This window comes from Leptinotarsa decemlineata, unplaced genomic scaffold (assembly GCF_025532065.1).
Source record: "Leptinotarsa decemlineata unplaced genomic scaffold, Ldec_3_MD MMD2_tig00026328_RagTag_RagTag, whole genome shotgun sequence".
Classification (NCBI taxonomy): Eukaryota; Metazoa; Arthropoda; class Insecta; order Coleoptera; family Chrysomelidae; genus Leptinotarsa; species Leptinotarsa decemlineata.
Window position 1 is genome coordinate 448,199 of NW_027412688.1, and position 15,877 is coordinate 464,075.

At 39.8% G+C, this 15,877-nt stretch overlaps 1 protein-coding gene across 6 annotated transcripts in view; it reads left to right on the top strand.

Annotated features, from left to right (window-relative positions):
- The window catches only part of Klp54D (Kinesin-like protein at 54D), a 32,946-nt gene that overhangs the window by 12,294 nt on the left and 4,775 nt on the right, over positions 1-15,877 (top strand). For all 6 annotated transcript variants that reach the window (XM_023170770.2, XM_074182117.1, XM_074182115.1 and 3 more), the window contains exons 3-8: positions 1,969-2,064; positions 6,198-6,276; positions 6,332-6,550; positions 11,288-11,428; positions 11,670-11,860; positions 11,938-12,125. In XM_023170770.2, coding sequence (XP_023026538.2) covers positions 1,969-2,064; positions 6,198-6,276; positions 6,332-6,550; positions 11,288-11,428; positions 11,670-11,860; positions 11,938-12,125 — 914 coding nt within the window. The remainder of the gene's footprint in view (positions 1-1,968; positions 2,065-6,197; positions 6,277-6,331; positions 6,551-11,287; positions 11,429-11,669; positions 11,861-11,937; positions 12,126-15,877) is intronic.

Consider the following 15,877-nt stretch of genomic DNA (forward strand, 5'->3'; position numbering starts at 1 on the left):
TAGAAGATGTAGATGAACATCAAGATTTAAGTTTTGATGGAAAAAGTTCAAACCCAAGAAAAGCAACCATCAGAAGTTGCGATTCAATATAAAAATACTCATTAATTTTTCAAACCCTCATTACTGAAAATTTCTTAACGTTCCCCAGATATTAAATATCTTTTTTTGCGAAATATTTCTCTTCACACTTTCAATAACAACATCGTCAAAATTTTGTGCCTAATTTTTTCTGTATGAGAGGTCTTTTAATCTATTTTTCATTTCTAACAACATATTAATCACTTCTCTTAGAATTTTTTTCGTGACCTGTCCAAGATAAGTAACGACCCCTAATTTGGAGTTCGAATAAAACGACGGATTATTATCGAAAATTCTACAGCAAAACACTTTTACAATTATTGCTGTCACGAAACAAAATCGTACATATACCTTCCCTTGTATCACTTGGATTGAACAGTTCATGTCTGAGGATTACCCGGCATGAATATTATACAAAAATAACAACTGCAATGTTATGCTACGCTTTCAACGGTAAAAGTTATATCGATTTCTATAAATGATAGCCTCGCTGACCTTGACTTCGAGAGTTTCCGGAAATAGTATGATTTGATAGGAATAACCACAAAGTAACTAACAGAGCAAATATAGCTTTTCCAATATCGATCTCACTCGAATACTCCAGAGACCTTTGTGAAAGTAATATCGATACCATCATAATAAATTGGACAAATGAATGACCAATAAACCATTAAACAATAAGAACACAATGGAAAAGAAAAAAGCCTGAATGATGTGAATTGAAAGCTTGAATGGTGTGTATAGGTATATACCAACTCATTTTTTACTTTACCTTTCTCCCAAGTTCACCACTTAAACTCATGAATTTGACTAAGATAGAGTAGAATAACTATTTATTAAGACATGGAGCTACAAAAAGTCAAGACATTGAATCGGACAAAACTGTTGAAACAATCAAATATACCGTTTTAATCCCGTTTTCCCGACCCAAGAGGGCAGTTCAGAAAGTGAATCGAGCGGCTAAACAAGAAATTCAAATAGTGGAAATAAATTTAGTGTTAGTTGCTAAGTATTGTAAATAAATTAGTTTGTGATTAGTGAAATATTGTTGTAAATGAATTTGTTCAAGACAGTTAATTCATTAATTTGTCACAATTATATATTTCACTTATATTCTTGAAACAAACAGTTTTTCAAATTATCAAAACTACTATAACTGTGAAAGATTTTCAGTATGAGTTGAAAATTCAGCAAGACAGAATATCAGCATCGAAAAAGAAATATCCTAACGTACATTTCCACTTTCATTTTCCTCTTCCTCAATCTACAAAGGTTAAGAACACTGACCTTACGTCGCATGTTAATCGTTCTAAGACATTTGTGGGTCAACCGTGGGGTGAATGTAATAAGAATGAACTTGTTGACCCCTGAACACGCAATCTTGAGAATGTTGATATTAACCCTCGACTAGTTGATGGAATTTTTGAATATTTCATCTGCCAATACAAATTTGATGACTTTTCCTAGTGCTTTTGATGAAGTATTTATTATTCATCAAACAACAACAACATGTTGGTCACTTTCCGTGTTTAAGGATCTAATGAAAATACGTTCTGCTTCAGCTAAAACTTTATGTCACAGCAACTTGTAAGCTTCCTTGTGGTGTGGTTTTCAGAAGGTTGAGTTTGTTAGCCGGGGGTCCTGGTTTTCGCTTTATTTGATATTTTTCACACAATTTGAAAATAAGTATGATAACAAAAATAGAAAATATTTCGAAAGCTTCCCCAGGTTTCTACTTGTTGAGGAATTGAAGTCATGTATATTTTTCGTGCTATGAGTATTTTTTCGGTATAATTATTTGTGAAGCACTCATTGAAAATTTTCCATTTCTTTGGTACTGTTAACACCGAAAGGTGTGTTTTTCTTCATGTAACTCGCTATTTTTTTCAGGAATGGTAGCATAGAGAAGTTAGATGTGGACAATAACTTCCAGAGAATAATTACCAGTTACAATCAAGCGGAGGATAACATTAACGTTGTTGTGAGGTAGGACAAAAATAAAAATTACGTGAATCGATAATGAACATGCAAATGATAGGTGGATATATTATTTATAGTGCAAACAGACACGCAAAAATATATAAATTTTTGTTAACACGATAACTACTGTCGAGTTGGCGGTTTTGTAGCGTTCAGACATATGAACAGAATATCTCATTTTCTCGAGTTGTTTTGGAGATATTAGAAAGGTGGAATGAAATGTCTCGATTATTATCTACCATTTTTTAAGTACTATGAGCGTCAAGCAATGCAAGAGATACTGCAATCTTCACGAAATATCTCTTGTAATCTATCACCATCATTGAATCGATAACATTTTGCTTTCCCTTCATTTCAACATTTTTTACTTGAACATTATAAAAATATCTTGATGAAGTACCCCGACATTGTACTTGAAAAGTGCGTCAATGGACTCGCACCAGTATTTTGCAGACATTTCAACTTGTCTTACAAGGATGGGGTGGAAAGTCATCTTCGTTTCATTCAGGCTTGGAGTCCAGCTTCCCTACTCTTTTGGCTGATTTTTGATCTTGAGAAGGACCAATGGGACACAAGGTTGGGGTTTTTCCTTCTTGTAGGAATATTGCTCGCGTTCAAACTGTTCCCAAAAAGAACAAGAAGAATCTTCCAACCATAGACCGGTCGATCATGCAGAAAGTCGCAAACCACCATATCCTTAAATATTTGGAAGGCTTCAACAATCTTGAGCAAACATCAATATGGCTTTCGGAAACAAAGATCAATAGGAGACCTTCTATCGTATGTCACCCATATTTAGACCAATGCAATCGAGAAACATGAAGCGTCAAGAGCTGTTGCGCTTGATATTTCTAAGCCGTTTGACCGTGTGTATGTATGTATGTATGTATTTAGTAGGGAGGGTGAGTGTAGACCCACATCACTTAGGCCACATGTGACCCTTTGTACATCCTCCCGAGGAGTTGTCCTCCTAGGTCATCGTCCATCCTGTCCTTTCCAAGAACAGGTCACTAGGAAACGTCTCCTTTACATTGGCAGGTGTAGGCCAAGACTCGCCGAACACACACTCTCATTGGCAACCTTGAGGTATCTCACGGCGGCCTTCGCGAAGGTTTGGAAGGTGCAGCGACATTACTGTCGTTGCGCGGCTTCTTCAACCTTCCTGGGGTTCCCCTAGTGGAGGTGTTCAAGTGAGGGCGCTTTCCTGCACGGGCAGCCGGTTCCTTGCCTTTACTCAAGGTGGAGATCTTGGCGCCCGCCGCAGGAAGTGCCCTTGCTGTTGGAGGTGCCGTGGAGGAGAAGGAGGGTGCACTTATAGTTGCTGCCACTCCTACCTCTTTTGGCCTCGGCGCCGCTAATGCGCCGCCTTTGTATTACATCACGAGGTGATCTGCTATGTCCCAGCGGTAGATTGGGGTGGACATTTCTGTTCATCCCAAGCCACCGCCATAGATTGAGGTGAGCTTTTCTGTCCAGCCTCAGGATTGGTTTTTTTGTGTCTGTTTTGTTTGTTACACATATGTGTGTTCCCACGACTAGCAAGGGAAGATTTGGTCACCTCTGGCAGAGCCCCGCATTACCAGAGGAAGGCTGATTACAATGAGGTTTCGCCCTGCAGTCATTCAGCTGTCGGTACGATTTCTTACACCTTAGCTTGGGTAGGCTGGTCCACAGTGGCATGTTTAGCAAAGGCTTTTGGGGAGTTTTAGTTCCCCTCACCCTACTTATTTCTGCCACCGATCAAGAGTCCGGCGATCCCGTCCGTAAGGTCACATATTGGCTTTCCGGACAGTGTCCCCAGTCCCTTGGCCGTTACCCTATCCGCTACCTGGGGACGCGCCCAATAGGTAGCCCAACCCACGAGTTGACCGTGGTGTAGCATGAGGGTTTGCTGGTCAAACTTCGATGCTTCTCAGCCTTCGATGGTTTCCCAAGGAGCCATAATATCTTCAACCCTCTTATTGAAAACCGTCTTGTTTGAAGGTTATTGGCAATGTTTCATGATGAATTTCACTAGTTCAGACTTCCATTGTCTACTATATAAAATGATTTGAAATCCCTGAAACAACTAAAAAAGAAGAGTCAAAAATGAATAGCTGAAAATAACAAGTATATTAGGCAAAATAAACCTGAAATAAAATAATAGTTAAATAAAATGCAAGTAAAATAGAACATTGGACAAAAATAAATAAAAATAAAGAAATGAAAAAAGAAAATAAAAATTAAAAGTTGAGAGATTCCAAGTCACGTTAGTTCACGACGTTTTGATTGTTAGTATCTACAATCGTCTTCGGGTGATGACTGGACTGATTCCTCCGAGAGATGACTATTTATAGGTCGTTCGAGTCCTTTCACTTATCCCCGCTTTCCATTTTCCGCTTCACTGGTTCCGTGGAAGATAACCGTTTGGCGGGAGTTGGCCATTTTTCTCTTGATGATGGGTTTCCATATGTTGCGTATTTCTACGCTGGCTTGACTGAATACGTTGTTGGACAACATGTAAGCGGCTTTCTTGAATTTTCTCCTAAACCAATGTTCTACTCTGTGCAAGATCTCAGCTTGGGACCACTCGATGTTGTGTTGATGGGTCCAAACATGGTCTGCTATTCCTGATTTGCTAATTTCCCCTCGCTGTGTGTATTTCTTGTGCTCTTATTGAAAAAAAAAACAAGAATCCAATATATAGCTTTGCTGACGACAGCACACTTGTCTCGTTATTCTATTCCGCAGCCGGAAGACATCGGCATGCACATCTACACCGGGAGCAGATGATTGCATATCTTAATGAGGATCTAGAGGTGGTGCTACCAAAACCCAGGCATCGGTTTCCTCCAAAAAGACAAATGTCCCCGAACTGGACCTAATTATGTCAGGACAGACAATTCCGCTTTCTGCTTCGAAAAGTTTGTTAGGGGTTTAAATGAACACCAATATGTCTTGGCACAATCATGTCGCTGGAATTGCAAAGGCTGCTTCTCAAAAGCTTGAAGACTGTTCCGAACCAGAAAACTACAAACCACAGTAACTGTTGATGCTTTATAAAGCAGATCGGACTTGTATGGAGCTTCGTCCCTAAGCATACCCTGAAGTAGCTGGATTCCATCCAGAAAAGAGCCATCCGCTCTGGATTCCATCCAGAAAAGAGCCATCCGCCTGATTGGAGAAGCGAACATCATTTACAACCTTGATAGTCTGGAACATCGAAGAAAGATTGGAGATTCTATCTTCTATAGATACTTCCACGGGAGGTGTTCAAGTGATTGACACATTTGATTCCACCAAGAGCAGGACATATCAGAAATACGCGACGGAATGTGGCTGCTCATCGTTTAAAGGTTCAACTCAGTACATCTCAAACTTAACTGTTCAAGCACTCTTTCATTTGGAGAACTTTGTTTATGTGGAACAAATTTCCTGAGAACTTTTTTCCAAATGAATTCAATCTCCAGCGATTCAAATCCAACGTGAATCGCTACTTTCGCACTGTAGTGCTTGTGTTTTAGCCTTAAAAAAATTTGCGTTACTTTTCCGTGTATATTATTAAAATACGTGCACTATTGGGAGAAAGAGAAATGTTGAAGCCACTTTAGCAGTTACATATGGTCTTCTGGAGAAATGGATGTTCATAACCATCCACAATGTGAAAAATAAACGAAACTAAATCAACAGAGAATCTGATTGGTTATATCTCGACTGTTGTTTTTGCTGAACTTCGAAATATAACATTCGTCCTCGCAGCCAACCCATGTAACACTGATGATGTCTGTCGCAGTGGTAGACGAAACTACGGCTTACAAGCCCGGATTTTGTTCTCTTCGATGGAAAAATTATTATCACCTGCATTGCAAATCCTATTGAACTCTCATATATTTTTTTTTTTTCGTTTGCGACCCGTTTGCGATACAAAAATAGGGTGGACCTGTTAAAGTAGTTTAAACACTCCTATACCAGCTGTAGCAAACCATAACGAATCAAAAAAGTTTGTTTGAGTGTTACAGTTTTGCGTTTATAATGAGTGTTTATTACTTTTTACTATCAAGAAATAGACTATTTCAAATGTGCATTTTGTCAAATCCACTCAACATTTTTTATTTGTTTGATATATCTCATCTTACTTATTGAAACTCATTATCGTCAAGGGTGCGACCATTGAGCGACAAAGAGCTACGAGCAGGAGAAAACTCTGTCGTGCAGTTTCCAGGAAACGGACAAGTCCTGGTGAGTCCGAACCTCTTCTCTCCTTCAATCATGTTCTGAATACTCTTCTTTCTAGGTGGATGGAATACCAGGAGGCCCTAGCGGTGGCCAAAAACCCAAGCTGTTCTCGTATAACGTTGTCTTCGAACCAGCGGCCACGCAAGAAGACGTTTTGCAGTTTTCGGGAATGGAAAGGCTCATCGAGATGGCTGTGGAAGGTTTCCGGTGCACTTGTTTCTGTTACGGCCAAACCGGAAGTGGAAAGACGCATACCCTCACTGGGCCGCCAGGTCTGGTAAGTATCTGGAAAACGAGATAGATTTCCAACTCTCATGTAATGCTGTAACAGGATTTTTACGTAACCTCGTCCTCACCTCCGCAAGTGCGGAGCTTCCGCATCAAACGAACCTCTGCATCCGTCTCCGCATGTTTTTTAACGGAGTTTCAACAGAGTTTTATTTATGAAGACTGCAAAACATTGAGTTCAATCAGTCAGTAATTTGTCGCATTTAATAATGACCTGAATGATTAGAACTTCTTTTATATAATAGTAATAATAATAATGATTCACAGCCACTCAATTTACACATTCCAGCCCTATTACAGTCCGAATCTTTCTGTAGAGAGCTTTGACAGCTTGAGCCCAACGAACTGCGCTGCCCGATAACCCAAGATGATGTTCGAAGAGCCGTTGTGGGTGCAACAAACTTTGCTGCTACTGTCCCAGTCGTGCTGAATGTCCATTGGTGGAAAAAACTACTACCCACCTTCCGTTTTCATTTCCAAGAACAGAGGTTCTTAAGAATAACAGGCCGATAAAATGCTTGAATTCGTGTTGAAAGTTGTAAACCGAGTATTCGAACAGATATATGAACAGACAGCGTAGAAAAAAAGGAATCGCTGGATGTAAAAAGAACTTGCTCATTGATATATATGTAACGCAGGACTCCATACAGTATGAACATGGCATATTTACGGCCTGTATCGAGCACAGCAAGGTATTTGATACAACATCCTACATTTGCTCAGATGCCTCGCAGTACCTAGCAAAACAGTCAAATGTCTTAGGTTAGGTTAGGTTAGGTTAGGTTAGGTTAGGTTAGGTTAGGTTAGGTTAGGTTAGGTTATATGCGAGACATGTCGCAGGGGGTTCCGCAGGGCTCGGTTCTCGGACCAACTCTGTGGAACATCCTGTACGACGGAGTGCTGAGGCTGAATATGCCGGACGGGTGTTGCACAGTGGCGTATGCAGATGATCTTGCAGTAGTTATTAGAGCCAGAAACAAACAGGATTTGATGCGGAAAGGAAACGGTGCGATGGAACTCGTAAACCTCTGGATGGAAGAAAATGGTCTGGCACTAGCACCTCACAAAACCGAGGCAATTATATTGAAGGGTCCTAGAAAGAGAGAAGACGTATTCTTCAGGCTGCAAGGAACACAAATCGAGTGTAAAAAATATGTCAAATATTTAGGGGCGTATTTGGACGATAAGGGTATATGGAATGAACAGGTTAGGAAACTGTGTGAGAAAGCAGACAGGCAGACTGCGGCTCTGACTAAGCTCCTACCAAATATAAGGGGACCAGGGGTACAAAAGAGAAGAGCGATGTATGGGGTAGTTCAGTCCGTGCTTCTGTTCGCAGCCCCCATATGGGGTGGGGTAATGCGTGTGCAGAGGTACAGGATGATGGTAACTTCGACACAGAGAAAAATGTTATTGAGAGTGGCAATGGCCTACAGAACGGTCTCTGCAGAGGCAATAGGTGTAATAGCGGCGGTTCCACCCATTGACCTATTGGTAAGGGAGCGGATCAGGCTGGATGCCAGACCCTTCGTAGACATAAGCGCAAAGAAGGAGGAGAGGGAGAAAACTATAGCAGAATGGCAGGAGAGATGGCAAGGCAATATTGTAAAAGCCCAATGGACCAAGCGCCTGATTCCGGATATCGGCAGATGGTGGAGGTGTGAGTTCAAAAATACTAACTACTTTATAACTCAAGCCCTTAGCGGACATGGATCTTTTAGAGCTTACACATGGAAGATAGGAAAGACAATGGACAGCAAATGCGCTTACTGTCCCGAGATTAACGATACGCCCGAACACACTCTATTCGTATGCCCTAGATGGGAAACGGAAAGAAATAATCTGGAGATGGATATAGGAGAAATAAACCCTGATAACCTGATGGGAAAGATGACGAACAGTCAAAACCAGTGGAAGAGAGGAGCAAGATATTTGGAAGAGGTAATGAGGCAAAAGGAGCATGAGGAGAGGAGGTTAGAAGCAGAAGATAGGGGATGAAGGTAAGGAAATGCCGCCTGTACCTGATGATATGTCCTTCGGATAGTTCCGGGTACAGGAGAGGGCATGGGGGTGGTTTTAGCCGGTAAAAGTCCGGCACTACTGATTTGCGATGGATACCAAGCGATCAGTGCCCATGAGGGTTTCCACCCCACCAAAAAAAAAAAAAAAAGGTTAGGTTAGGTTAGGTTAGGTTAGGTTAGGTTAGGTTAGGGAGTAAACTCCTTCAAAAATCCGCAACCCAAGGTATCATGCGAACCGTGCCGATGGGTGAATGGCCAGGCGTAAATGGTCTCGAACGGAGCCACCGGGAAGATAGCGATCTCCTGGTGTAGACAGCCTTAGCGGGGCAAGGGCGCACTGGGAAAGAAGTCAGAAATGACGCCAAAAGGAAACAAACAAAGCACGAATAGCCCTTATAAAAGGAGGGAGAACCCGGAAGCCTTCACGCTAATGGAGACCATTCAGGCGAATCAAAAACAAATGGCTGAGCTGGATAAGCTGCTGAATGAAAATCCCACAATAAGTAAAAGGATGAAGGAACTAGCCAAAAAAATGAAGAAGACGACAGAGCTGTTCCAAAGAAAATCCGTCAAAGAGTGGCTTGAAGGGGACGGATTCGAACCCATTGAAAAAATGACCATAGATGTGGAAATACAGACTGACCACAAACCCAAATGTGATGCCTCCACACAAACTGATCCCTGGAAGGAGGTGGCACCTCAATTCACCACGCAGATTGAGGAAAACATGGCCTGGGAGGATTTTCAAAAAAATCGAGGCTCTAACACCAAGGTGATAGTGGGAAATCCTTTGCTGACAGCAATTAGTACAGTCAAAGTAGTCATGGTCGAGCCTAAGAACAAGGAGATGACCTATATAAGGAAAAATATCCTGAGCTGGGAGAGTTAGAAGAGGAATTTATGGTCTTGGAACAGTCTACCAAGATAAGAGGCACATATACTCTTACCTGCAGGTAGGCCATTAAAATAACTCATAAAGGAACCCCCAAAGTTATATAGAGGAAACTCCATAAGCTCAGAGAGGAAACAATTTGAGTTAGCAAGATCTGCATCCACCATATAAAGGGAATCTCCAATGAGCAACTCCAAAAATTGACGGAGGCTACCTTCCACCAGGCAGAAACCAAGGTTGAAATATATACCACAGCCAAATATGGTGGAAAGATCATAAAAAAAACACCTACGGGTGTTTCCTTCTAAGCAAGGTCACGGGAGTCGTCAAAAATAATGAGGCAGCCTCCTCAATTCAAAGCATAAGGAGCACAAAAGACGGGAAACTATTACTGACAATAGATAGAGACGCAGGTGCCCTGAATAATCTTAATGAAGCCCTAAAGGGTGATACATCTCTCCGAATTAAGAGAGTAGGGGAAATACCGCCAGAAACGATTCATACCAAAGGGATGTCAGGAGATGCTACCAAAGAAGATATTATTAATGCGGTTCGGGTAGCCACAACGGATATGAGCGCCGAATTCGAAGTAGGTAAACCAACTGATACCACTGTGGCGAACTCACTTCACCATAACAATTGGTCACGATATAAAGTTTGAATAAAACGGTTTACTTTCAAAAGGGGGGCATTTTAGAGCGAATCTCTCAATTCCCTTCTTTTCTGCTATTGCCATAATCCGTTGCGCTCAGAAATACTCGTGGGTATAACTGTGGCACCCCTAGAAACCATGGATGAATGATCTCAAACTTTATGCCTCTGAAGAAAAGTATCTTCATCGGTCCTTGGGAGTGGTGGAAGAGTACATGCATGGTATCGGTATGAAATTCGGGATTGACAAATGTGCAACGGTCCACCTAAAAAAAGGACGACGCGGGGCTACGAAGAGGATGTGCAGCTCGTAGATGGACATCTCACCTGCACCTGTATGCAGGTGGAACAACGACACTCACAAGAGGTAGTAGTTAAGAACTATCACCACAACAAGTATCAGCACAAGCTGCAACGAATATGCTTGAATGGCACTACATTCGTTGGAGTAGTAATGTAAATTTGGGAAAAAATGATGTATCACCATAAGAGTTTGTGTCCCAAATCGTCCGTTCCACGGTTTTATTCCCCCCTATAACAGGGAGGATGTTGACTTTGGAGTTTGGAATGTCTAAATGACAGAATGGTGCTGGATGGAGCCTGTAAATTCATCAAGAGTTGGGATCCCTTCCTCGGAATGGTTCGTGACCATGATGGAGCAGGAATTGGAGCCTTTCTTTTCAAGATAGCTGCCGAGTGACTGATGAACGCTGTTTAGTCTTCGACAATAAACAAAGTGGTCACAACTTGCAGCAGAATCCTGCCAGAATATTGTCTTTATGCTATATGATTCTTTCAGTCGGAGTCATACGATGTACTGCACTTGTACGATGTAATGTACTTGCTGTCAGCATGTCCAAACTATTTCCATCCGCATAATGCGGTCCCGAATGTGCTTTATTACCACCCACCCTTGGAGAAATGATCTTGAGGAGGTAACCTTGGGAATGTGCGAAGGAGATTCCAGAAATAGAATATTCGTCAAAATTACCAGTTCGAGACTATTGACATCCGAAATTATAAACTACCCTTCTGCACAAGAATCTAGATTTTTTTTATGTATCAATACAAAAGTGAAAATGCGAAAGAGGTTTTGTAAACACAGACTGCTATAACAATGATTTTTTTACCTACAGTCTGTTAATGGAAGTTTGTTTTTCAGTTCGGCTTGAAGAAAACTCCATACAGCGATAAGCACGGGCTCATTTTTCGCTCCTTTGTGTATCTATTTCAAAAGCTCCAAGAACAGCCCGAACTCCATTTCATTCTGAAAGCTAGTTTCCTAGAAATCTATAATGAAAAGGTGAGTGATGAGTTTCTGATTTCACTTTAAGTGGTTTGAAGACACCCTCAAAAGATTCGCTGCTGGTTATCGATTAGTAGTCGTATGACGAACAAATTGTATAGGGTGGTTGTTTTCAAAGAAACTTAGAGTTGTAAAAAATTAACTGATTATAAAAAAGATTTTTGGTACTACGACATGTATATCGCTGAAAATATAATATATACTTCTGTCGGTTTTTATGTCGGTTGTTATATTTCAGGTTATAGATCTTCTTAATCCAGGAAGTGCTAGAAAACCGTTAGCAGTTAGATGGAGCAAGAAAGCTAGAGGATTTTTCGTGGAAAATTTATTCACAGTCGATTGTGAAGAACTTGACGATCTGATAGCTGTTTTGGAAGAAGGCATGAGAAATAGATCTGTTGGAAGACACAATATGAACGATTATTCAAGGTATGTATATGTGTGACATGTTATCAGCACTGCTGCTATCTCTAGGCGCTTTTATCTCCATGCTATGACACTTTCAGTCGGAGTCATACGATACTGAGCGTGAGTATAACTTCAGAACAACCCGCAGAAGGCGGAGTTTTCATTTCGAGGTCTGGAAAAATCAACTTCGTTGATCTTGCTGGAAGCGAGATGACGAAGAAGACTCAAAGCGAAGGAAAAACTTTGGAGGAGGCGAATAATATCAATAAAAGTCTTATGGTCTTGGGTGAGTACAATTATTTCAATATGATATTGAAATTGTCGTTTTTTATCATTAAAATTGGAGACAGATGATAACTCAAATGACAATTTTAGAAAGAATTCATTTTCGTGTGGAGATCCCACTCTTCAAAACAAAAAAATAGAAAAAGAGGAGTTCAATGAAGGATTTTGATAATAGATACATTTTCATTAATTTATTAGAATTCGCACATTTCTGAATTAACAAATAAATGAACAGATAATAGTAGTTTTAATATTATACTCTCTATTTCTGGGAGATTCACAGAAAGTAAGTAAGTAAGTAGTCTTTATTGAATAGGAATAATCCTAATATTCACAATACAAAGTTGTAATTCTACAATAAATGATTATTAAGTAAATCCTATATCAAAACATAATACAATGAATGAATCCATGTATACATATATAACAAAATACATTATTAACAATAAACAAAGTGAAATTGAGATAATACAAATATCAAAACTATACAATAACTGACTCACCTGAAAATCTTTGATACAATAGAACTACATTCATTACAATCACAGATATTTTGAGAGTTTTTGCTTAAAAGATACAAGTGTATCACATTTTTTTAATTTCATTTCGAAGGGAATTATATTCAACTAAACCTCGTATGAAAAGTGAGTTCATACCTTTTCTGGTATTAGATCTATCCACATGAAAATTGTTTGCACTTCTAGTATAGTAAGAAAGACATCACAAGATAAATCCTGCAAGTATTCAAAGTACCATACATTGATTTTGAAGATGTATGTACTGTTTCAGAAGAATTCCAATAGTTTCAAAATCGTTCTGAAACATCTCACGTTTGCGCCGTTCCACACATGAAATCTGAAATCTGTTTGATGTCAAAATCATGCAGTTTTTCAGCAAATTCTTCTAGTTGTGACAAATGAGTACATCTCAGATATTCTTAAAATGGTTGGTTTAGCGTATGAACCGTTTTGTTTGCCACTCCAATTCTAAATGTTGTTGTCATGCTGATGTGAATGGTTTTCTCAAAGTTCACATTTTGTTTCCCACATTGGGAGGCGGATGTAGAGTTTTCTCTGAATGTTTAACAAATTATTGTGATTATGTGATTTGCTATAGGATCTGAAATAATCGACTTTATATTTTATGTGTACTTTCTGTGTATTGTATCATACAGAACAGACGTTTATTTGTTAACTGGACTCGGGAAAATACTGCCAAAACTATAGTGTTTAGTTTCATTCAATAAGCTGCAAAACGAACCCAACATAACCCAATTTTTTCGAAGAAATCAAATATTTAGGCTTGAAAGATAGGCTCCAAATACAGGAGATTGCGTGGGTATTGAGTACTGATAGCTCCAAAATAATTGAGAAGGAAATTTGGGATTTCACATCACATATCTTTCAATTTTTGAGATTTTATAAAGCTCCAAACGTACTTTCTATTGGAACCCCGCCCCATAAGTATACCACGAAGCTGCCAAGTTATACACATCAAAGAGCTCTCGCCTGATTGGAGACCCAAATTTCAGAAGCTGAATTGAATCCAGTCAGAGCTATACATCAAATTGTCCGATGTTTCCGGGTTTATTACCCGTAGTCTGTAGGTAACCTAACCTAACCTAACGTTATGCTTCTGCTACTGCAGCTGACATGAAAAGAAGGAAGAATTGCTTTTCTGGATGTATAAATGAAAATGCGGAAGAGGAGCAAACTGGGGCATGAGTTATACAGGAAACCAACCCATACGGGCCAATATTGATATAAAAGAGGGGTTATGGAGAGGCTCGTAGAGAAGGTGAGACGTATCTGCAAGGTGGAAGTGCTACAAGAGGAAATGTTTCATTTGGAGAATGCGTTTTTAGGAAACAGAAATAACGAGTAACTTTTTTCGAGATCAATTGCCCTAACACTAAACTGATATTTTTGCACTCGACGCGGGTTTCGCCAACAAAGTTAGCATTCTCAGGAGAAGAATATTTTTTTCTCCTGAGGATGCTAACCTACAACCTATACAATGGTGACACTGGATCGAACGGCCAAAGGAAGAATTTTTCTGCCGTACATAAACGGTGTGACAGACCGAAATGGAAGGATACTCAAAAACATGAAATTAGGGCCATTTTCAAGTCCACAAGAACGACATAAAGTAGTATCAGGTCAGCAAAAGGATCCAATTAGAATCCCAAGAGTATACCTAATACCTAGTAGTTGTGATTAGTTCACCAGCTGCTCAGAGAGCAGCTATGACATTACTTTCGAACGCAGGCAAGTTCTTGATGAAACTAGTGCATACTATCCGAGACTATTTAGAGAGGACATATAAATACATAAACATAAGAATAAATTCAACCGTAAGGAGGAGAGCTTAAACATCAACAAAACATGGATGACGGCACTTCATAACACAAAAGATTCTCCCAATCATTAAAGAGGGTCGGACCAATCAGGTACAGCAGCAGTCGATCGTACAAACGCATCAGGATCATTCACGCTTTGTACTTCTGACAAATGTACGTCTTAAGGGTAAGGAAGCCAGGCTCCAACCTGTCTGAAATCAGGAGGATCTATCTGTGACCATTTACAGTTTGCGCATGGTAGCAAAGAAGTGATCTTCCTTCCTGCCGTAGTAGCAGACGAAACGTCAGGCGTAAAAACCTGCAAAACACGGCTGATAAACCCGGAAATATTGGACAATTTGTTAGACACCGTCTGTGAAAGTCTATCCACCATGATTAGAGGTAGCTGATATATTAGAAATATGCGGCAAAATATATCTGCCCATCTGCACACCTCGAATTACACTTTTCAAGAACTCCTCTCCCGTTGGATAATGATTTTCTTGTGGTATAAATATCCTTTAACCCAACGTAAATCGCTACTCTCGTACAGACAGTGTTCTTAGATCATTTTTAAGACTTTTATGCAGTGCATTTGCATAAGAACCCTAGTTTTGCAGTGAGTTCTCAATGAAACAGTCACTTTGTTCATTATAAAATTCAACAATTCCAATGACGTTGACATCCAATTCATACAAATCCTGTGAGTATATAGATAACCACTATATAAACCTAGCAGATTTTGTATTTGTATGTCAATTTTGGTTCTTTCCAAATCCGAGTAAGCTCTGTCCTATGGAATATTCAAATATGTTACATTTCCGCAGTAACCATCAATGTTTTGTTCTGTAGGTCATACCTTTTGTTACTTTGTCACCGCGATAAATCAGACTTCAACGAACGCCTTTTTCCGTCGATAAAACACCATTGAAACAGTCCTTTCTTTCAAACGCCACCCCTTTGCTAATCATCGCGATCAGTCGATAGTTTGTTGATCCCCGACGACCTTCAAGGAATCCGCCTCTTCTTCCATTAAAATGATATCGACTATTCCATCAACATGAATACTTTATTGAAACTCTGGTTTCCAATTATAAACCCATAATAAATTAAAGAGAAATCATTAATGGTAATTAGAAGACCAAATCGGTGGCTTAGCCATTGTACGGTTACCCTTGCATCGATTCTAAGTGTGCTTTTTTATGGGTCAACGTCTTCATTGGCAATGGGAAGCTTACTGAAGGTAACGGAAAAATTTCAAAAAGGTTTTGTTTCTGAGTGATTAATCAAAATATTAAATTGTTTCGAAAATTCTGTCCATTTTAATGTCATGTATTGTGGAGTTCCATATCTCAATAAATATCCATTCTACTGTGTTGTGGTAATCGTGGTATATATTGATCGATAAAGAATTT